The following is a 22202-nucleotide window of genomic DNA, read 5'->3' as shown; positions in this document are numbered from 1 at the left end:
ATCTATTCAGTCCTTGTTTTTGTCAATTGTTCCACTGAACTTCTTCTTAAAGGGGAATTTTAAGAGCCCCCTTAAAATTTCTTGCAGAGCTCATTTGGAGGTCACATATTTTCCAGTACCTGCCTGTCTTGGAAGCTCTTTATCTCTCCTTCCGTTTTGAATGAGAGCCTTGCTGGAGAAAGTATTCTTGGTTGCATGTTCTTCTCATTTAGGACCCTGAATATATCCTGCCAGCCCTTTTTGGCCTGCCAGGTCTCTGTGGAAAGGTCTGCTGTTACCCTAATATTCCTTCCCATAAAAGTCAGGGATTTCTTGTCTCTTGCTGCTTTAAGGATCTTCTCTTTATCTTTGGAATTTGCAAGCTTAACTATTAAATGTCAAGATGTTGAATGGTTTTTATTGATTTTAGGGGGGGATCTCTCTATTTCCTGGATCTGGATGCCTGTTTCCCTTCCCAGATTAGGAAAGTTTTCAGCTATGATGTGTTCAAATACATATTCTGACCCTGTGTCCCTTTTGGCGCCCTTGGGAACCCCAATTAAATGTCGGTTTTTCTTCCTCAGGCTGTCGTTTATTTTCATTAATCTGTCTTCATGGTCTTTTAATTGGCTGTCTCTTTTTCCTCAGTTTTCCTCTTTGCCATCTACTTATCTTCTATGTCACTCACTGGTTCTTGCACCTCGTTAACCCTCGTCGTTAGGAGTTCTAGTTTGGATTGCAACTCATTCAATTGATTTTTAATTTCCGCCTGATTGGATGTAAATTCTGCAGTCATGAAGTCTCTTGAGTCCTTTATGCTTTTTTCTAGAGCCACCAGTACCTGTATAATAGTGCTTCTGAATTGGCTTTCTGACATTGAATTGTAATCCAGATTTTGTAATTCTGTGGTAGAGAGGACTGTTTCTTTTTTTTTTTTTAAGATTTATTTATTTATTTTATTTATTTTATTTTTTTTTCTTTCTTTTTTTTAAATTTATTTTTTATTGGTGTTCAATTTACTAACATACAGAATAACCCCCAGTGCCCGTCACCCATTCACCCCCACCCCCCGCTCTCCTCCCCTTCCACCACCCCTAGTTCGTTTCCCAGAGTTAGGATTCTTTATGTTCTGTCTCCCTTTCTGATATTTCCCACACATTTCTTCTCCCTTCCCTTATATTCCCTTTCACTATTATTTATATTCCCCAAATGAATGAGAACATATAATGTTTGTCCTTCTCCGATCGACTTACTTCACTCAGCATAATACCCTCCAGTTCCATCCATGTTGAAGCAAATGGTGGGTATTTGTCATTTCTAATAGCTGAGTAATATTCCATTGTATACATAAACCACATCTTCTTTATCCATTCATCTTTCGTTGGACACCGAGGCTCCTTCCACAGTTTGGCTATCGTGGCCATTGCTGCTATAAACATCGGGGTGCAGGTGTCCCGGCGTTTCATTGCATTTGTATCTTTGGGGTAAATCCCCAACAGGGCTATTGCTGGGTCGTAGGGCAGGTCTATTTATAACTCTTTGAGGAACCTCCACACAGTTTTCCAGAGTGGCTGCACCAGTTCACATTCCCACCAACAGTGTAAGAGGGTTCCCTTTTCTCCGCATCCCCTCCAACATTTGTTGTTTCCTGCCTTGTTAATTTGCCCCATTCTCACCGGTGTGAGGTGGTATCTCATTGTGGTTTTGATTTGTATTTCCCTGATGGCAAGTGATGCAGAGCATTTTCTCATATGCATGTTGGCCATGTCTATGTCTTCCTCTGTGAGATTTCTCTTCATGTCTTTTGCCCATTTGATGATTGGATTGTTTGTTTCTTTGGTGTTGAGTTTAATAAGTTCTTTATAGATCTTGGAAACTAGCCCTTTATCTGATATGTCATTTGCAAATATCTTCTCCCATTCTGTAGGTTGTCTTTTAGTTGTGTTGACTGTATCCTTTGCTGTGCAAAAGCTTCTTATCTTGATGAAGTCCCAATAGTTCAAATTCTTTCTTTTGTGGTAAGGTTCTCCTTCTAGTCATTTTGCTCAGTGCAGAGTGGCCAAAAACAGGTTTTATTGGGAAAAGGGGAAATAGAGGAGAGAAAGAAGGAAAGAAAAGAGAAAAAAAAAAAGAAAAAAGGAAGAAAAGAACAAAAAAAATAGATGAAAAAGAGAAAGCAAAAGAAAGAAAGGGGAAAAAATGGGTGGGGGAAGCAAACAAAGGAAAAAGCAAATCAAAGCAAAACAAAACAAACAATAAAAGCCATGGGGGAGTGTCTTCTGATTTTGTATACTTTAAGTCTTTGACTTCCCCTGGAAATTGTCCGTCTAACTGGCCTTCTGGCGGGGGGGCCTGTTGTGCTGATTTTCAGGTGTTAGAACTTGGAGGAGCTGCTCTGCCCCCTGCTTGGTGCAGGGCTCAGTGGGGGTTGGTTACCCCGTGAGGCCCCAGGAGGAACAACCACAGTGGCAGCGGTCAGCTCTGGAGCCCAGGATTCAGCTCCTGCAGTAACTCCGGAGCTCTCCATATGCAGGGCCTGGAGACTCTGGGGGCAGGACCACTGATCTGCTCAGTTCTCTTGGTCCTTTTGAATATTCAACACTAGCAGCGGTCCTATTATACTTCATGATGAGGATACAGTGACGATATTCACTGAATCCACCTCCTCGATCAACTCCAGAACCCTGAGATCTCTGTCCATTCCTTGAACAGGGACCCATCATGTATGCACTGGGTCTGACGGCTTATGGGGTCCTCAGCTCATATGTCCCCCTTAGACTCAAATTCTTGCCTGGATAGTTCTGATCTTTTCAAGCATTATGGAGAGGAAAGAGAATGTTCAGTGTCAAAATGACCTAAATTTTGACCTGAGTCTTGGAACTGAGGTACAGGATGGCAGGGGTTGCAAGAGTCAAAGGTCTCAGGGCCCTGGAGAGGGACAGGCAGCAGCTCCCCTGAATCCCCACAGGGAAGAAAAGAGTGAGGGTGAGAGGTTTTGTCCTCACTTCCCTATTTGTCTGTGTCACTGTGGCTTAACCGTATTGGCCACTGATTGTATAGTCTGCACCACAGTAATAATAGTCATCCTCATCTTCAGACTTGATGTTGGAGATGGTTAAATAGCGGTCAGCCCCAGAGCTGGAGCCTGAGAAGCGACTGGGGACCCCGTCCCCCCTTTTGTAGCTTCCATCACTCCTGACATACATCAGATACCGAGGGGCCTTCCCTGGTTGTTGTTGATACCAATGAACAATGTAATTGCTGTGCTCACTGCTCAAAGTGCAGGTCAGCTTGACCGACTCTTCCAGGGAGGCAGATGCATTTGTAGGCTGGGTCAGCACGGGCAATGCACAGAAACCTGAAAACACAAATGACAAGAATGATGTTGAATGTACCAGATACTGGACAGAGGTCCAGGGGCACCATGCTTGGAGGGAAATATCAGGGAGGGGAAATCGTGACCTGTAGAGAAAATGAAGGGCAGGATGTAAAAGGGAACCCAGTCCATGATGGGGAGAGGCTTCAAGGAGTTCTGCTCTGAGACTTCTCACCCGGGTATGTCCTCTCCAACTCCCATCTTATCCTCTTTTTGCAGTTCAGAGAAGGAGGAGCATGAGATGCAAATCTATTCTCCGTTCTTCAGTGTGTCTGTCTAAATAAGTACTTGTCTGAACCCTGTGCCCAAGAGCCTCACGCTGGTAATTTCCTGAGGTCAGAATAAGGGCCAGGTGTGAGTTTCAAGAGTGGAGAGTTGATTTTACACAAGTATCTTTACAGGAAGCAGAAGTCACACTCTTTGCACTTGAGCATAGTCCACGGGATTTGGACTTCTTAGGGTCCCAAAACAAGACTCACAGCTCCCTCTAGTGACCCCAGGATGTCACCCTACATGTGTTGCTAGTGCCACAGAATGACTACTTTTGAGTCCTCAATAGATGCTAGACCCTTGGTGAGTGTTTATATGTTCCACCTCATTGAGAAATTAAAAAAAAAAACAACAACAGCTGCATGATTAAGGCACAAACGTTCCATTGGTTGTTTAAATGAGGAAACTAACATTGACAGAATGATTTTCTTAACCTCACCAAATGATGAGCAAGTCGTTTCCAATGCAAGACACAACCCAGAGCCTGAGTTACCATCCGTCCCTGCCCTGTCCTCTTACCATGCTCCTTTTTCCCTTATCCCAACCATCTTGGGCCTCTCCTATCATGACCTTCCCTTCTTTCTTCCAGTGTCTGTCCTCTCTGAGTCTGTTTGGAAGGGTGCTGAGATCTTCATGATGTTGGAGTCACTGTGTTCCTGGAAAAAACAGCTTGTTGGCTGTGAGTCTATACTGCAAGGATATTTACCCTTAGGAAACATCATGCAATAAACCTACCTTGTCCACTGTGCATCAGAAACTGTAGATAGATGCTGAGCATGAAATGTGGGTAGTACCAATAGAGATGAGCTATAGTTTCTCAGGACCCACCAGATTTCATAGACTTAGCATAAAAATAATGTAAATACATCAATCATTTAATATTTAATTCATATTGAAGTGGTCATATTTTCAAGTATTAAACATAACAATATATTATGAAAAGAAATTCTACTCATTTTTTTCCTTTTTGAAATGTTGGTAATGGCAAACGTTTACCTATATATGTGTTTTGAATTTAATTCTGTTGGACCAGCTGTTCTGTAAAGCTCCAATAGCAGTCACTTGCTTTTGTAAAAGGAGAGAGAAATTTCTGGAGCATTAAACATAGGCCATGTCTTAGTTTTGAAAGCACAATGAGAGTTCCCCTGGAACTTTCCAGCACTGCTTGGTCAATAACTTGCTTTTCCCCTGGGTAGGACCAGCTTTTCCTGATGTGAATTTCCCTGAAGATCACCATGACCTTGGATCTTGTTGAGTCCCTTCCTCACTGAGGCCCAAGGAGCTGAGAAAGTGTCAGATTTCCTTTTGCATTATGGTTTCCCTGAAAGTTTTGTTTTCTTTAAATCCAAGAAATTGTTACCGAAACCAAGCACTTGTGTTGTGTGTTTTTTGTTTCATGCCATGGAAAATGTCTTCAGTGGAGGTGGACACTGCACACAGCTCCACTCTCAGGTCACTGATGTAGTCAGCAAGTTGTTTGTAGACCACAATGTAAATGGGCATGTTATGTAACCCCAGGGGCAAGATAGTAGAGACTAGAAAACAAAAACCTCGCCATCCTATTCATTTCTAACCCTATCAACCCACATTTAACCTATGTTCATTCATCTGGTAGTGGCTGGGCAATGGAGATTCAGCATGTGCAAATCCTAATCTAACATAAATTGGTGCAGACGGGTGGAAAACTCATGGAGGTTCCTCAATAATATAAAAACAGAACCACAATATGATCCAGTTATCCCATTTTTACATATAAATCCAAAGAAATGAAATCATATCTCGAAGATATATCTGCATCCCTATGTTCATTGTACCATCATTCATAATCATCAAGACAAGAACACAACTTAAGTGTTCATCCATAGATGAATGGATAAAGCAATTGACATACACACACCCTCAAACACACACACACACAGAGGAATATTATTTAGCTCTAAAAGAAAATGGGAATCTTGCCATTTGTGACAGCTTGGATGAAGTTGGAGGGCAATGTTTTAAGTAAAAGAAGTGAGACAGAAAATCAATACTCTATGATCTCACTTGTATGTAGAATCTAAAAGGGCTGAACTCATAAGAATAGAGAGTAGATGGATAATTATCAGGGTCAGAGGGTGGGAGAAATAACAACATGCTGATCAAAGAGTACAGGCTTCCAGTTATAAGATGAGTAAGTTATTGGGATGTAATGTGCAGCTTGGTGGCTATAGGTAACAATACTGTATTGTGTCCTTGAAAGTTGTGAAAACAGTAGATCTTGGATGTTCTCACCACACAGACACAGAACAGAAAGTCAAGTGTATATAGTGATGGATGGTTTAACTAATCATATTTGGGGTCATCGTGTTACCACATATATATGTATCACGTCATGTTGCATACCTTCAACTCACACAATATTATATATGTAGATCTAAATAAAGCTGGAAAAACAAGGCAAATTCCATTTGTATTTCTTTTCTTTCTAAGATTTTATTTATTTACTTGAGAGAGGAAGTGAGAGGGAGACAGTGAGAGAACGAGAGAGCATGAGTTAGGGGAGGGGCAACAAGAAAGTGAGAAGCAGTCTCTTTGCTGAGGAAGAAGTGAGATACAGGGCTCAATCCTGGGACCCTTTATTTCAATTGCACCAAAACCAGTAAGATACCTAGGAATAAACCTAACCTAAGAGATAAGGGATCTGTACCTTAAAAGTACAGAACACTTATGAAAGACATTGATGAATTCACAAGGAGATGGGAAACATTCCATGCTCATGGATTGGAAGAATGCATATTTTTAAAATGTCTATGCTACCCAGAGCAATCTACACATTCATTGCAATCCCTGTCATAATGCCATGGACCCTTTTCCCCACAGAGTTAGAACAAATAATCCTAAGATTTGTGTAGAACTAGAAAAAACCTTGAATAACCAGAGGTACATTGAAAAAGAAAATCAAAGGTGTGGCATCACAATGTCTCTCTTCAAACTCTACTACAAAACTGTGATCATCAAGACAGCATGATCATGGCCCAGAAACACACATGTAGAACAAAGTAACAGAATAGAGAACCCAGAAAAAGCCCTTCACTGTATAGCCGACTAAGCTTTAACAAAACAGGACAGAATGTTCAAAGGAAAAAGACAGTCTCAACAAATGATGTTGCAAGTGTTGAACAACCACATGCAGAAGAATGAAACTAGACCATTCTTTTACACCATACACAAAGATAAACTCAACATGGATGAAACATCTAAATGTGAGACAGGAATCCATCAAAATCTTAGAGGAGAACGCAGGCAACAATTTCTTGCAAGTCACGTTTCTTGAAGGGAGGGAAACAAAACAGTAATAAACTATTGGGCCTTCTTAAAGATACATAGCATCAGCACAGCAAAGCAAATAGTCAACAAAGACTATTTGGTTTGTTGTCATAGCAAACCAAAACACAACTGACAGAGAGGGATAAGATATTTGCAAATGGCATACCAGATAAAGGGCTTGTATGGAAGATCTATAAAAACCTCATCAAACACAAGACCCAAAAACAAACGATGCAGTCAAGAAACAGGCAAAAGATATGAATTGACATTTCTCCAAAAAGACCTACATTTAGTCAAAACTCAGGTAACAAAAAATGCTCCATCTCACCTGTCATCAGGGAAATACAAATCAGAACCACAATGTGATATCACCAGTTAGAATTGCTAAAATTAACCAGACGGGAAACAACAAATATTGGCAAGATGTGGAGAAAGGAGATCCCTCTTTACTGTTGGTGGGAATGGAAGCTGGCACACCAACTCCGGGAATCAATATTGTGGTTCTTCAGGAAGATTAGAGATAGCCAATGATCTAGCAATTAACACCACTGGGTATATTCCCCAAAGATAGAGATGTGGAGAAATGACTGGATAGCTGCACCTTAATGTTCTTATCACAAATGTCCACAACAGTCAAACTGAAAGGAGCCAAAATGTCCAGCGACAGATGATGGGATAAAGAACATGTTATATGGTTCTTGTTTTTTCTTTTGCTGATATGATCAATCACATTTATTGTTTCACAAGTGTTGAACCATCTTTACATCCAGGGGATAATCCCACTTGGTCATGGCGAATAATCTTCTGAATGTATTGTTGGATCCTATTGGCTAGTATCTTATTGAGAATTTTTGCATCCGTTTCCATCAGGAATATTGGTCTGTAATTCTCCTTTTTGGTGGGGTCTTTGGTTTTGGAATTAAGGTGATGCTGGCCTCATAGAATGAATTTGGAAGTACTCCATCTCTTTCTATCTTTCCAAACAGCTTTAGTAGAATAGGTATGGTTTCTTCTTTAAACATTTGATAGAATTCCCCAGGGAAGCCATCTGGCCCTGGACTTTTATGTCTTGGGAGGTTTTTTGATGACTGCTTCAATTTCCTCCCTGGTTATTGGCCTGTTCAGGTTTTCTATTTCTTCCTGTTCCAGTTTTGGTACGTTTTGGTTTTCCAAAAATGTGTCCATTTCTTCTAGATTGCCTAATTTATTGGTGTATAGCTGCTCATAATAAGTTTTTAAGATCATTTGTATCTCGTTGGTGTTGGTAGTGGTCTCTCCTTTCTCATTCATGATTTTATTAATTTGAGTCTTCTCTCTCTTCTTTTTAATAAGGCTGGCTAATGGTTTATCTATCTTATTAATCCTTTCAACGAACCAACTCCTGGTTCTGTTGATCTGTTCCACAGTTCTTCTGGTCTCAATTTCGTTGAGTACTGCTCGAATCTTTATTAACTCCCTTCTTCTCTTGGGTGTAGGATCTATTTGCTGTTTCTTCTCTAGCTCCTTTATGTGTAAGGTTAGCTTTTGTATTTGAGTTCTTTCCAGTTTTTGAATGGATGCTTGTATTGCGATGTATTTCCCCCTTAGGACTGCTTTTGCTGCATCCCAAAGATTTTGAACGGTTGTATCTTCATTCTCATTAGTTTCCATGAATCTTTTTAATTCTTCCTTAATTTCCTGGATGACCCTTTTATCTTTTAGCAGGATGGTCCTTAACCTCCACGTGTTTGAGGTCCTTCCAAACTTCTTGTTGTGATTTAGTTCTAATTTCAAGGCATTATGGTCTGAGAATATGCAGGGGACAATCCCAATCTTTTGGTATCGGTTCAGACCCGATTTGTGACCCAATATGTGGTCTATTCTGGAGAAAGTTCCATGTGTACTTGAGAAGAATGTGTATTCAGTTGAGTTTGGATGTAAAGTTCTGTAGATATCTGTGAAATCCATCTGGTCCAGTGTATCATTTAAAGCTCTCGTTTCTTTGGAGATGTTGTGCTTAGAAGACCTATCGAGTATAGAAAGAGCTAGATTGAAGTCACCAAGTATAAGTGTATTATTATCTAAGTATTTCTTCACTTTGGTTAATAATTGATTGATATACTTGGCAGCTCCCACATTCGGGGCATATATATTGAGGATTGTTAAGTCCTCTTGTTGAATAGATCCTTTAAGTATGATATAGTGTCCCTCTTCATCTCTTACTACAGTCTTTGGGGTAAATTTTAGTTTATCTGATATAAGGATGGTTACCCCTGCTTTCTTTTGAGGACCATTCGAATGGTAAATGGTTCTCCAACCTTTTATTTTCAGGCTGTAGGTGTCCTTCTGTCTAAAATGAGTCTCTTGTAGACAGCAAATAGGTGGGTCCTGCCTTTTTATCCAGTCTGAAACCCTGCGCCTTTTGATGGGGTCATTAAGCCCGTTCACATTCAGAGTTACTATTGAGAGATATGAGTTTAGTGTCATCATGATATCTATTCAGTCCTTGTTTTTGTGGACTGTTCCACTGAACTTCTTCTTAAAGGGGAATTTTAAGAGTCCCCCTTAAAATTTCTTGCAGAACTGGTTAGGAGGTCACATATTCTTTTAGTTGCTGCTTGTCTTGGAAGCTCTTTATCTCTCCTTCCATTTTGAATGAAAGCCTTGCTGGATAAAGTATTTTGGTTGCATGTTCTTCTCATTTAGGACCCTGAATATATCCTGCCAGCCCTTTCTGGCCTGCCAGGTCTCTGTGGAGAGGTCTGCTGTTACCCTAATACTCCTCCCCATAAAAGTCAGGGATTTCTTGTCTCTTGCTGCTTTAAGGATCTTCTCTTTATCTTTGGAATTTGCAAGCTTCACTATTAAATGTCGAGGTGTTGAACGGTTTTTATTGATTTTATGGGGGGGGGTGTCTCTCTATTTCCTGGATCTGAATGCCTGTTTCCCTTCCCAGATTAGGAAAGTTTTCAGCTAGAATTTGTTCAAATACATATTCTGGCCCTCTGTCCCTTCGGCGCCTTCGGGAACCCCAATTAAACGTAGGTTTTTCTTTCTCAGGCTGTTTTTTATTTCCCTTAATCTATCTTCATGGTCTTTTAATTGTTTGTCTCTTTTTTCCTCAGTTTCCCTCTTTGCTATCAACTTGTCTTCTATGTCACTCACTCGTTCTTCCACCTCGTTAACCCTCGTCGTTAGGACTTCTAGTTTGGATTGCATCTCATTCAATTGATTTTTAATTTCTGCCTGATTAGCTCTAAATTCTGAAGTCATGAAGTCTCTTGAGTCCTTTATACTTTTTTCTAGAGCCACCAGTAGCTGTATAATAGTGCTTCTGAATTGGCTTTCTGACATTGAATTGTAATCCAGATTTTGTAACTGTGTGAGAGGGGACTGTTTCTGATTTTTTCTTTTGAGGTGAGGTTTTCCTTCTAGTCATTTTGCTCAGTGCAGAGTGGGCAAAGCAAGTTGTATTGGGAAAAAGAGAAAAAGAGAGGAGAGAAAGAAGGAAAGAAAAGAGAAAGAGAAAAAAAAAGGGAAGAAAAAAAACAAAAAATAAGAAGAAAAAGAGAAAGAAAAAGAAAGGAGGAAAAAAAGGGGGTGGGGGAAGGAAACAAATCAAAAAGCAAAAAAAAATGAAAAAAAAAAAAGAACCACGGGGGAGTATCTTCTGATTCTGTGTACTTTAAGTCCCTTGGCTTCTCCTGGAAGTTGTCAGTCTAGCTGGTCTTCTGGGGGAGGGGCCTGTTGTGCTGATTTTCAGGTGTTAGCAGTTGGGGGAGCTGCTGTGCCCCTGCCTGGTGCAGGGCTCAGTGGGGGTTGTTTACCCCGTGAGGCCGCAGGAGGAACAGCCCCAGTGGCGGGGCCAGGTCTGGAAACCTGGATTCAGCTCCGGCAGGAACTCCGTCTGCAGGGCCTGGAGGTTCTGGGGCGGGACCGCTGATCTGCTCAGCTCGGGGCAGGAGCGTCCTTGCTGTCCTGGACCCTCCCGGCCTCTGCCTGTCCCGGGGGAGGCCGGACCCTGGGCTGTGTCCCGGCGCCCTGTGCTCCGGAGCCTGCGCTGGTGGATTCGCGCTCCCGGGCCGCGCAGCCCCCTCCGCGGAGCCGCCGCCCGAGCCCCTCCGAGCTGCTCCTGGAACCACGCAGCCCCCTCCGCACGGAGCCTCTTCCTCTGCCCGAGCCCCTCCGAGCTGCTCCCGGGGCCGCGCAGCCCCCTCCGCGGAGCCGCCGCCCGAGCCCCTTCAGCTGCTCCGGGTCCCGCCGGGTCCCGCCGTGCGCGCTGCAGCCCTTAGGGAGCTCGGGGCACTCTCCTGGGCGCGCAGTTGCTATTACTGTCCCAGGGAGCCGGAGGGCATCCCCGCCCTCCTGGGTCCTGCTCCAGCTCTCTGCGAGCCCCTTTCCACCTGGGAAGGTTGGTGCAGCTCCTGCGTCTCCGGGACGGGGCTCTCCTGTCCTGGGGACACTCGCCCCGGCCTCAGCCCGGCTCCTCGCGGGCCCCTCCCCCTTGGAGGCCTTTATTTCTTTATTTCTTTTTCCCCGTCTTCCTACCTTGATAGAAGCGCGAGCTCTTCTCACTGTAGCATTCCAGCTGGTCTCTCTTTAAATCTCAGGCCGAATTCATAGATTTTCAGGATAATTTGAAGGTTTTCTAGGTAGTTTGGTGGAGACAGGTGATTTGGAGACCCTACTCTTCCGCCATCTTGCTCTGTCCCTCATGCTTGGTTTTTAAATGCTTAAATGATAGGGGAGATCTACATGCCCAGTAAACTTGCCCCACCCCCAATCATATGATTACAGGTGGATCACTCATTGGGTTGAGATTCAGGGGAGTTATTATATTTATCATTGCAATGCTCCCCCTTCCATTCTATTTGATGTGATCCCAGGGAGAACTTGGAAAAGTCCTGTAGGCATCATGTGGACCACTTCCTGGCACCAGAAGAGTCAACTATAGATGGAGAAACCCATGCAATGCTCCATGTTGGTCTTGCCGCAGACATCCTAACATACACACTATGTTCCTAATCAGGTCCCAGCTTGGCACCCATGATGGACTCAAGGTTCTGGGTCCCATCTAACTCGGGGATCTAATGTTTCCGTTTGAATGTTCAACACTAGAAGGGGGCCTATTATGCTTCATGATGAAGTGACAGTGAAGATATTCACTGAATAGACCTCCTCCATAAACACCACAACCCGGAGATCTATGTCCATTCCTTGAATAGGGACCCATCATGGATACACTGGGTCTCATGGCTCATGGGGTCATCCTAGCTCAGATATCCCGTAGAATCAAATTCTTGCCTGGGTAGTTCGGGTCTTTTCAAGAATTATGGAGAGGAAAGAGAATGCTCTCTGCCAAAATTACCTAAATTTTGACCTGCCTCTTGGAACACAGGTACAGCATGACAGAGTTTACAGGAAGAGTCATAGGTCTCAGGGCCCTGGAGATGGACAGGGGCAGCTCCACCTGAATCCCCACAGGGAAGAGAAGAGAGGTATTGTGCTCACATCTCCATTTGTCTGTGTCACTGTGGCTACTGCTACCAGCGGGTACACCACAGTAATAATCTGCCTCATCCTCAGACTGGATGTTGGAGATGGTTAAATAGCGGTCAGCCCCAGAGCTGGAGCCTGAGAAGCGACTGGGGATCCCGACCCCCTGCTGTGGCTTCCATCACTGTTAACCTTCATCAGATACTGAGGGGCCTTCCCTGGTTGTTGTTGTTGATACCAGTAAATATAGTACTGCTTTGCTCACTGCTCAGAGTGCATGTGAGCTTGACCGAGGCTTCCAGGGAGGCAGATGCACTTGGAGGCTGGGTCAGCATGGGCAAAGCACAGAAAGCTGAAAATACAAAAGACAAGAAAGATGTTGAATGTAGCAGACACTGGCCAGGTGTTCAGGGGTTCTGTGCTTGAAGGCAAAGGTCAGGGAGGGAGAATCCCGACCTGTAGAGAAAATGAAGGGCAGGAGGTAAAAGGGGACCCAGTCCATGGTGGGGAGAGTCTTCAAGGAGTTCTGCTCTGAGACTTCTCACCCGGGTCTTTACTCTCCAACACCCGTCTCATCCTCTTTGTGCATTTCAGAGAAGGAGGAGCATCAGATGCAAATCCATTCTCTGTTCTTCTGTCTGTCTGTCTAAATAAGCTCTTGTCTGAACCCTGTACCCAAGAGCCTCACGCTGGTAATTTCCAGAGGTCAGAAGAAGGACCAGGTGTGAGTTTCAAGAGTGGAGAGATGAATTTACACAACACAAGTATCTTTAGAGGAAGCAGCAGTCACACTCTTTGCACTTGAGCATAGATAAGGGGATTTGGACTGATTGGGGTCACAAACCAAGACCACAGTTCCCTCTGGTGTACCCTGGGAGAATGTCACCCTACATGTATTGGCAGTTCCTCATAATGACTCCTTTTGAGTCCCCAAGAGATGCTAGACCCCTGATGAGTGTTTATAGGCTCCACCTCAATTAGGAATTTTAAAAAAACAGCTGCATGCTTCAGGCACAAATATTCCACCAGTTGTTTAAATGAGGACGCTGACATTGAGAGAATGTTTTCTCAGCCTCACCGAGTGATGAGCAAGTGGTTTCCAATGCAGGACACAACCCAGAGCCTGAGTTACCATCCGTCCCTACCCTGCCCTCTTCCCATGCTCCTTCTCCCCTTATCTCAACGTTTTTGGGACCCTCCAATCATAATCTTCTCTTCTTTCTTCCAGTGTCTGTCCTCCTTGAATCTGTTTGTAAGGGTGCTGAGATATTCATGGTGCTGGAGTTAGTGTGTCCATGGGAAAAACAGCTTGTTGGCTGTGAGTCTATAGTGCAAGGACATTTACCCTAAAGAAACCTCATTCACTGAACCTGCACAGTCTAGTGTGCAGCTACAAGGAGTAGATAGATGCTGAGAATGAAATGTGCCTAGTCCCAATACAGATGGACTGCAGTTATGAAGGATCCATAAGATTTCAAAGACTTAGTATAAAAATAATGTAAAATACATCAATGTTTTTACATTTAATTCATATTGGATTATAGTTTCAAGTAATAGACCTAAACAAACTGTACTATGAAATCAAAAGCTATTCATTTTTTCTCTTTTTCACAATGTTGCTGCTAGAAAATTTTTCCCAATGTATTGTTTTGAATTTTATTTCTTTTTTAGAAAGATTTTATGTATTTATTCATGAGAAACACAGAGAAGGAGAAGGAGGGAGAGACACCGGCAGAGGTAGAAGCAGGCTCCATTTAGGGAATCTGATGTGGGACTCGATCCCGGGTCTCCAGGATTATGCCCTGGGCGGGAGGTGGTGCTAAACTGCTGAGCCACCCAGGATGCCCTGAAGTTTATTTCTGATGGCCCAGCTGCTCTGCAAATCCCCAGTAGCAGTCACTTGCTTTTCGAAAAAAGTGAGAGAATCTTTTGGAGCATTCAAAATAGGCCATGTTGTAGCTTTGAAAGCACAACGAGAGGCCACAATTTGGTGGTGAAGACCAGCGATTCTGGGGATCAGACTATCTTGATTTTCTGCTGGATTGACCACTTTCTAGCTTTGATCTCAGGCAAGTTACACATCCTACATGCCTCAGCTTCTGCACCTGCCAATTGGGGTGATGATCAGAATGCTTATTCATAGAGTATTTGCGATAAAAGAATTCAATAAACCTGAAGTTCTTGGAATTGTGCTTCATATGTGTTAAGCACATAAAAAAGCTTTACTGCTTCTTCCCCTTTTTAAGTCCTTTATCCTTAAAGATAAAGAATAGTCACTGGAGTTTAGAGGATGAGGGATAGTATGGAAACACTGTATGTCTTAGGTTTGAGACATTGAAAACTGCAGATTTCCTGAAAACTTTAAAATCTCTCTAACTCTCATTCTCTGCCTCTGTCTGTCTCTTCTCTACCTCTCTCTCTCTTTCTCTCTCACACACACACACACACACACAGACACACAACGAAACACATTCATTTAGGGAATATAAATAATAGTGAAAGGGAATAAAGGGGAAAGGAGAAAAATAAGTGGGAAATATCAGAAAGGGAGACAGAACATGGAAGACTCCTAACTCTGTGAAATGAACTAGGGGTGGTGGAAGGGGAGGACGTTGGGGGGTGGTGGTGACTGGGTGGTGGGCATTGAGGTGGGCACTTGACAGGATGAGCCCCCGGTGTCATTTTGTATGTTTGCAAATTGAACAACAATCAAATATAAATTTATTATAAAAAAAGAAACACATATACTACACCACAGGCCATGAGAGGTACTTGCCTTTGTCGTAGGTCATAGGAGGCACATCATCTCAGGCTGCTGTCTTGCTTGCTGGGTCTTTGGGATGGGGACATTGTCCTGGTTCTTTATAAGAAACAAAGCCAACATGGGTGTCCCAGCAGAGTTAGAGTAGGAACATTTATGCTGGTCCACACTGTGCGATATGTGTCTTTTTATCCAGGTTGTCTCACCAGAGTTGGCTCTACTTGTAACCTCCTAGTTCTAGGAAGGAGAACAGAGTTGTGCATAAACTGCCACCCTAAATCCCAGGGGTTGACACTCAGTGTGGGTCCTCTGACTCGTTCACAGAGAGCAGCATGGCTGTGTGGACAGGGGAAGGCTGATGGGCCTCAGGCTGGGGTTGTTGGCACTGAGGGAAGAGACCCTGAGACAGACAGACCAGGACACCTCTCACTGACCCCTCTCTGGGGTCAGAGAAGCACAAGATGCCTTAAACATGCTCTAGACATGCCATGCCCACAGCAGAGCTGAGGTGGGCTCAGGAGGACCTAGACCTGCAGATGGAGGAGAAGCAGATCAGCTTCGTGTTCTGTGGGGACTCCATCACCAAGGCAGCTGGCACTGGACCCCACCTACGGTGATTAAGAAATCCTTTTCTCACTAATAATCTGACTGGGAGAATCTGGAGGCCACCCTAGACAAGTTAGTCATTCGCTCTCTGTGGAGAAAATCAGAGAGCAGTGATGGGCCTGGATGTCAACATTGAAGTATGGGCCATTTAGGAGATGGTCAGGGTTTCTCTGGGGCTGTCAGTTATGCCCCACCTGAGCCTGGAGAAGTTTGTGGCACCCATTCACCTGCAGAATCCCCAAGGGGAGGGAGAGCCCAACCATAGCAGAGACACTTGTGTATTGAATTATGTCCCCCTGCTCCCAGATTCAGATGTTTAAAACCCAAGCCCCAGTATCTCTCACTGGGACCTTCTTATTGAAGTGGATCATGGCATATGTAATCAGGTAAAATAAAAAGGTTACTATGGATGAGGGGGCCCTAATCCATTTACATGGCGTGCTTATAAGAACACAAATTTGGAGACAGACTGTGTGAAGGAAAAACACCATATGAAGATATAGAAGGAATCTGGAATCCAAGGAATGCCAAACATTGCCAGAAAACCACCAGGAGCTACAAGAGAGTCATGAAACAGATTCTCCTTCACAGCCTCCAAAACAGGCAGAAATCTGTTGGCATCTAGATGTCAGAATGTTGACCTCCAATCCTTGGGATAACGTTTTTCCAATGTCAGTTGCCCTCTTCCCCCGGCTTGGGGTGCTCCGTTATCTCAGCCCTAGCAAACTACTACAGTCACTCCTCAGAAGTCTGCTTTCTGGGCAGCAGCAGCATGGCTGGGCTCCTTCCAGTGGTGGTACTCTCTGTTTCACAGCCCTGGGAGGGGCATCCTGTCATGTGCTTTCCTCCCCTAGAGTGTTGGATTTTCCTTCCCCAGAGGCTTGCTTCAATCTCCCAGACAGGCTGACTAAGGCTCCTGTTAGGATCCATTCTGTCTGGGGTTGTGCTGAGACTGTTCAGGTGTCTGGGAGAAGTAGAGCAGGTCCCTGCTTCCTCCAAGTAGCCGACAGGTCAGAAAATGAGCTTTGGCCTCCAAATTTTGGTATCACATGACGTTCCTGGAATTGGAACACAAGCACTGTCCCATGGTTTCTCTCTGGTTGTGGAGTTGGGCCGCCTCAGGGCCTTCCAGGAGCCAGCCATGGGAAGACCTAGTTGCTCTTGGTGCTGAGTGCAGTTGAGCAGGCAAATCTTTCTCTATTGTTATTACTAGTATCTCTATTAAGCTTATTGCTATTCCAACCCATATCTCCTGGAGTCTGCCGTGGGAAGATTTGTACACTAGTCTATTAGGTGTCTGGGGAAGTTGGGAAACTGCTCATTCAGATGGGGATCCTACTGCACATGGTACAGGTCAGAGTGTAGGTGAAAATTTTCCCTTGGATTCCCACAAAGAAAGACAACAGACTTCAATGCCAAGGTTACCTCACTGAGAATCCACTGAGCTGTTGTCATTAAAGAGACAGTTCAATGTTTTGTAGTGTTTAACATGAACTGAAGTGTTTTCTCATTGAGAGTGAGTGTCATCATTTGACAGCAAGTAAACCAGAAGCCCAGAGAGACTAGGTACCCAGGAAAATGGGGTATGTCGAGAGATGCAATCCAGGTGTCCTTGATTCAAACCCTGAGACCCGTAGGGCTCAGGTGGACTAGGTTGGAAAGAAGGAAGTGTGTCCTAGGCTGGACAATAGGGCTTATGTCCCCCGACTCACTGCCATCCCCATGCCAGCTGATCTATACGGAGTCCCCTCACCTTGCATTGGAAGGGTCAATGGGGTCATGTTCCAGGTTAGAAATGGAGAATCTGTGGGGTGGTGGAGGCTGTTTGGCTGTGCTGGGCCCTGGTCCGGTCCTGCTGGCTCTGCTCAGCATTACTGCTTGGTCTTCTAGCACTGATCTCCTGGGCCAGTGAGAAAGATAGGGATCTCGTGTCCCTCTCCAGGAAACAGTCGAGTCTTAAAAGTGACCAGAGGGCCTGCAGTTTCTTGAGATTCTGGGAGTCCAGCATGCCTTCTGGACTGAGCTGAGGGTCGGGGTCATGCTCAGGTTCCTGTGGCGGCTGAGCCTGTTGGCAGGTCCTGGGAGGCAGTACATGGGCAGAGAGTGTCGACGGGGACGTTAGGGTCCAGATAATGATGGGGACCACAGATATCTGTATCCTGATGCACAGGTGAACCTGGCCACCCCAAGCCTCCCCATGTCCTCACTGGTCCCCTAGAAGATGCTTCTCAGGGGGTGGAGGATAATCTCAGTACTTGTGATTTGGCTTCATGTATGTGGCTCATGTAGAGCGGTGCTCATCTCTTGACCTTATAGGCAGTATTCATCCCTCCGTTTTTGACAATCTTAAAGGCTGGGAGAGCAGGGGCATGTGGGGACATTCTGTAGCTGTTTTTGTGAAACATTCACATTAATATTCCATCTCTTCTTTGTGTGTGTGTAAAATACATAACAGAAAAATTTCATTCTAATATTTTTATTTCAACGTCTTCCTTAAGGTTGGAAGTCCTCATCCTTACCTATTAAGTTCCTCCTTGAGGTGTCTTTCACATGACATTCACATCATCTAAATTCAGGCGTGATAAAAATAGTTAACTTTCTTTTTCAATATTGATATTAGAGGAATCAGTCTGCTGGCATTAATGTAAAGATCACTAGCAGCGAAAAACGTATTCACATCCTTTCGAGGGGAAAGTGTGAGCATATTTGTCATTGTCCCTGGGATAGTTTTAACATGTTAGGTGGCAGCATGACTGCCAACACTCTCTTTATTCAGAGACTGTGGTTTGTGGTGCTCTGAACAAATTTCGTGGGGTTGAGGGTCGACTGTGGTGTCATATTGTCACTGTTGACAGGCTGACCTGTATTTCACAGAAATGTTTTCCATCCATGTATCTGGGTAGGGTGGGGGTAAAGGGAAATCTTTGAACAAGATTTGAGGATAGAAGTGAAGCATCACCCGTGTTTCGTCTCACTTCTGTGGTTGCGCTTCTTCTGGTCACTTTATAGGCAGCAGCAACTACCCAACGTCCCCCTTTCACCATCCAATGGATGTGCCTCTCCTATTGCCTTTCAAAACCCAGAGCACCCAGTGTGTCTGGATCTTTTTTCATTGTATAAAAATACAAGGTATGGTCTAGGGACTGAACGGGTACATTGGTCACCTGAGGGAGAAACCCCCGTTTGTAGGTACGAAGTGGCCTCCTCGGGTCTCCGAGGACCTGTCAGGGATGGTAGCCTTCCTGCGCTGGGTTCCTGAAGGAGACTGAGTTGGAGAAGCACATGTGTAGGAAATCTGGGAGGACTTGAAGAGGTTAGTCTGAGCAGAAGGAGAGACGCCCACATTGAGACATCAGATGAGGTCCCCTTCCTGCAGGAAGGTGGAACCTTCCTGGACCTCTGACCCTGAGGCAGGGCCTTGGATCGTGGACTCAGGCCATATTTCAACAGAATGTCTCTAGGGGTTGAACCCTGGGGAGACAGATTTGTGAACCATAGCACTTGGCTGTTAGGAGCAGCTCTGTGAGCTGTGAGAGGGCCTGCAGGGGTGAGTGGGTGAGTGGTGTCAGAAGAGGGGATGGAGGCGACCTACAGTGTCTGCTGCACTTGTCTGCTCCACTCAGAATCCCAGATGCTGAGGACCTGGGTTTCAGGAGCCCAGCTGAACTGGGAATTTCTGGTTTTTAATCCAGGATCGTTGGGGAAAAAATGTAGCCCAGTGACAACAGTATGGAATTGAAAGTCTCTCTGTGTCTTCCTTCCACCCAGGCCTTCTGTCTGGGATTCATCCCCAGGAGAGACACGAGACAGCCTAGTCCTGTCAACCTTCCATTAGCCCCTGAAGCTCCCTGTACAGAGCCTGCCTGGAGGACTGGGGGAGTGGGACCCTTGGGAATCACACAGGAGGGGGCCTGAGTCACACCTGCACCTCCTCTGTGCACAGACAGGCCTCCTGGGGCCAGAGGAGAGGGTGACAATGATAGGGGAGGGGTTTGTGTCTCACTTCCCTCTCGGCCTGTGTCACTGTGAGCCTTAGCACTGCTGTCCCACACCTCACCGTAATAGTCAGACTCGTCGTAGGCCCAGGCCCCAATGATGGTTAAGGAGGCCCTGTTCCCTGTCTTTCATGTATAAATAAAGAAAATCTTTAAAATATATAGTCTGTGTCCAGCCACACGAGTGTATTCTGGGGTTGGGTGATGCCCCCGGGAACACTACCTGCCCGGTATGGGGTTACCTAGTGTACCCTGTGAGCTGTCAGGGGCTCCAGGCAGTGGGGGGCCATGTGAGCCAGAAGAGAGGTGTCTGTGACCCTCGATGTCTCCTGCTCCTGATGGGTCCACTCAGGGAGGGAAGGCTCCACCAAGGTCCCCAGGGTGTCAGCAGCTCTGCTGAGTTGAAACACTGGAGTGCTCAGCCTGGTCATTTGGAAGAGCACTAGCCCAAGATGGCAATGGAAATACAGGTGCATGGCCCCTGGCCCAGGTCCCCCTGTGTCTTTTTCTCCCCAGCCCCTGAGGCCCCTGTTCACAGCCAGGCCCAAGAACCAGGGCAAATTAGTGCTGTGAGCTGTAAATGCTCTCCTGAACCTCCAGGTGCAGACCTGCTGGCGACTGGGTAGGAAGTAGTGTTGGGGACCTCAGATGAGGGGGCCTGAGGCAGACCTGCTCTTGCTCTGTGACCAACCCCGGGGTGGAGGGGAGGGTGACACAGATGGGAGAAAGGCTTTCTGTCTCACTTCCCCATCTGCCTGTGTCACTGTGAGCCTTAGCACTGCTGTCCCACACCTGGCAGTAATAGTCAGCCTCGTCCACGGCCAGGGCCCCGCTGATGGTCAGGGTGGCCATGTTCCCCGTGTTGGCGCCAGAGAATCGCTCAAGGATCCCTGTCGGCCTGTTGCTATCTCTATAGATTCTGAGATGGAGAAGTGCCTGTGTAAAAAATCTGGAAGGAGAAGGGATATCATCTTGGGCAGAAGGAGAGCAACCCACAGAGATTAGCCTTCAGATGAGGCCTCCTTCCTGAAGAGAGCTCTATCCTTGGGATGTTTCAGGACCTGGGAGCATAAGGCAGGACAGGGATCCAGGCATCAGGACATCATTATTCTCAGGCTCTCTGAGAAGAGACAGATCATGGGGCAGCAAATCTCAGGGCCTACAGCACTTCCCCACGAGTTGCACCCCTGTGAGCTGTCAGAGGCTCCAGGCAGCAGTGGGGGGCTTGTGAGTCCTGAAGAGCAGTGTGGGTGACCCCTGTGTCTACTGTCCCCATCTGTTCCATGCAGGTGGAGGGGTCTCACTTATGGCCTAGGGCTTTAGGAGCTCAGCAGTTCTGGGAAATTTGGACATTGATCCTGGTCAGTTGTGTGTAGAGTGGCTCATAGCACCGGAGAAAGTAGAGATAGGTGCACTAGAGAGAAGGCTCCCCGTGTCTTTTTCCCACCCCAGATTTCCAATTCATACCCAGGCCCAGAGACCAGGGCGACCGAGTCTGTCAGCACAAATGCCCCATTGTCCGTCCCTGTGCAGAGCTCCTGGTAAGCAGGGGGTGGTGGTGAGCCCAGGGAACTTCACATATGAGAGCCTGGGTCAGACCTGCCCCATGCTTGTCCATAGGCCTCCTATCACCAGAGGAGAGAATGACTCAGACGGAGAAGGGGATTTGTCTCACTTCCCCATCTGTCTGTGTCACTGTGAGCATTTCCACTGCTGTCATAGGACTGACAGCAATAGTCAGCCTCGTCCTCGGCCCGGGCCCCACTGATGGTCAGGGTGGCCGTGTTGCCCGAGTTGGAGCCAGAGAATCGGTCAGGGATCCCAGAACCCAGCTCATTATTTTTATTGATTAGGAGCACAGGGGCTTGGCTTGGCTTCTGCTGGTAACAATATGCATATCTTTTCCCTAAGACATCTCCGGAGCAGGTGTTTGTTGCCATCTGTCCCAGGGCCACCAACACGGAGGGAGGCTGATTCAGCCCAGTGGAGGCCATGGAGCATGAAAGACAGGAGAGGAGGGCTTGGTGTGAGGCCCAGGGGCTTATCCTAGGGACCCAATTGTGAGGCTTTGCTGAGGCTGAGCTCAGGGTTCAGGTCAGACCCATCTCCATCCTGTGGGGGCCGAGGGGTTGGGCAGGCCCAGGGACAGCACCTGTGCAGAGGGTGAGGATGGGGAGCAGGAAAGGGGTCCAGGCCATGGTGGGCGTGCCCAGAGCTCTGCTTCCTGAGACCCAGTGCAGGGCAGGCTCACCCAGGCTTCTTTTATTCCCTCCAGTCACAAGAGGCAGTGATCCTTAGTAGTTATGCAAATGTAATCCTCCATGGGGCTCTAACTGTGTTAGCCATTTGAGAGGCAGAACAGGTGACTGAGAAGGATAGCAGAGTCCTCAGCTGCCTCCATAAAGCTTTCTGGTCCTAAAGGCACCTTTGAGGG

The 22202-nt window shown here is 45.8% G+C and overlaps 1 protein-coding gene and 1 long non-coding RNA gene across 4 annotated transcripts in view; both read right to left on the bottom strand.

Moving 5' to 3' along the window:
* Positions 1-22202, bottom strand: part of LOC140619641 (immunoglobulin lambda-1 light chain-like) — a 222599-nt gene that overhangs the window by 112275 nt on the left and 88122 nt on the right. The window contains exon 3 of one of the 3 annotated variants that reach the window (XM_072803384.1): positions 20538-20560. The exons of 1 other annotated variant lie outside the window; for it this stretch is intronic. In XM_072803384.1, coding sequence (XP_072659485.1) covers positions 20538-20560 — 23 coding nt within the window. The remainder of the gene's footprint in view (positions 1-20537; positions 20561-22202) is intronic. One more of the 3 variants, XM_072803385.1, reaches the window with a different exon arrangement.
* On the bottom strand, positions 1782-3643 carry LOC140619079 (uncharacterized). The gene is made up of 2 exons (XR_012018997.1): positions 3442-3643; positions 1782-3337 (listed from the first exon to the last, which is right to left on the bottom strand). It is a non-coding gene; the product is annotated as an uncharacterized lncRNA (long non-coding RNA).

This window comes from Canis lupus, chromosome 27 (assembly GCF_048164855.1).
Source record: "Canis lupus baileyi chromosome 27, mCanLup2.hap1, whole genome shotgun sequence".
Lineage (NCBI taxonomy): Eukaryota > Metazoa > Chordata > Mammalia > Carnivora > Canidae > Canis > Canis lupus.
The sequence above is the reverse complement of the archived record's forward strand: the minus strand, read 5'-3'. Positions and strand labels throughout refer to the sequence as shown.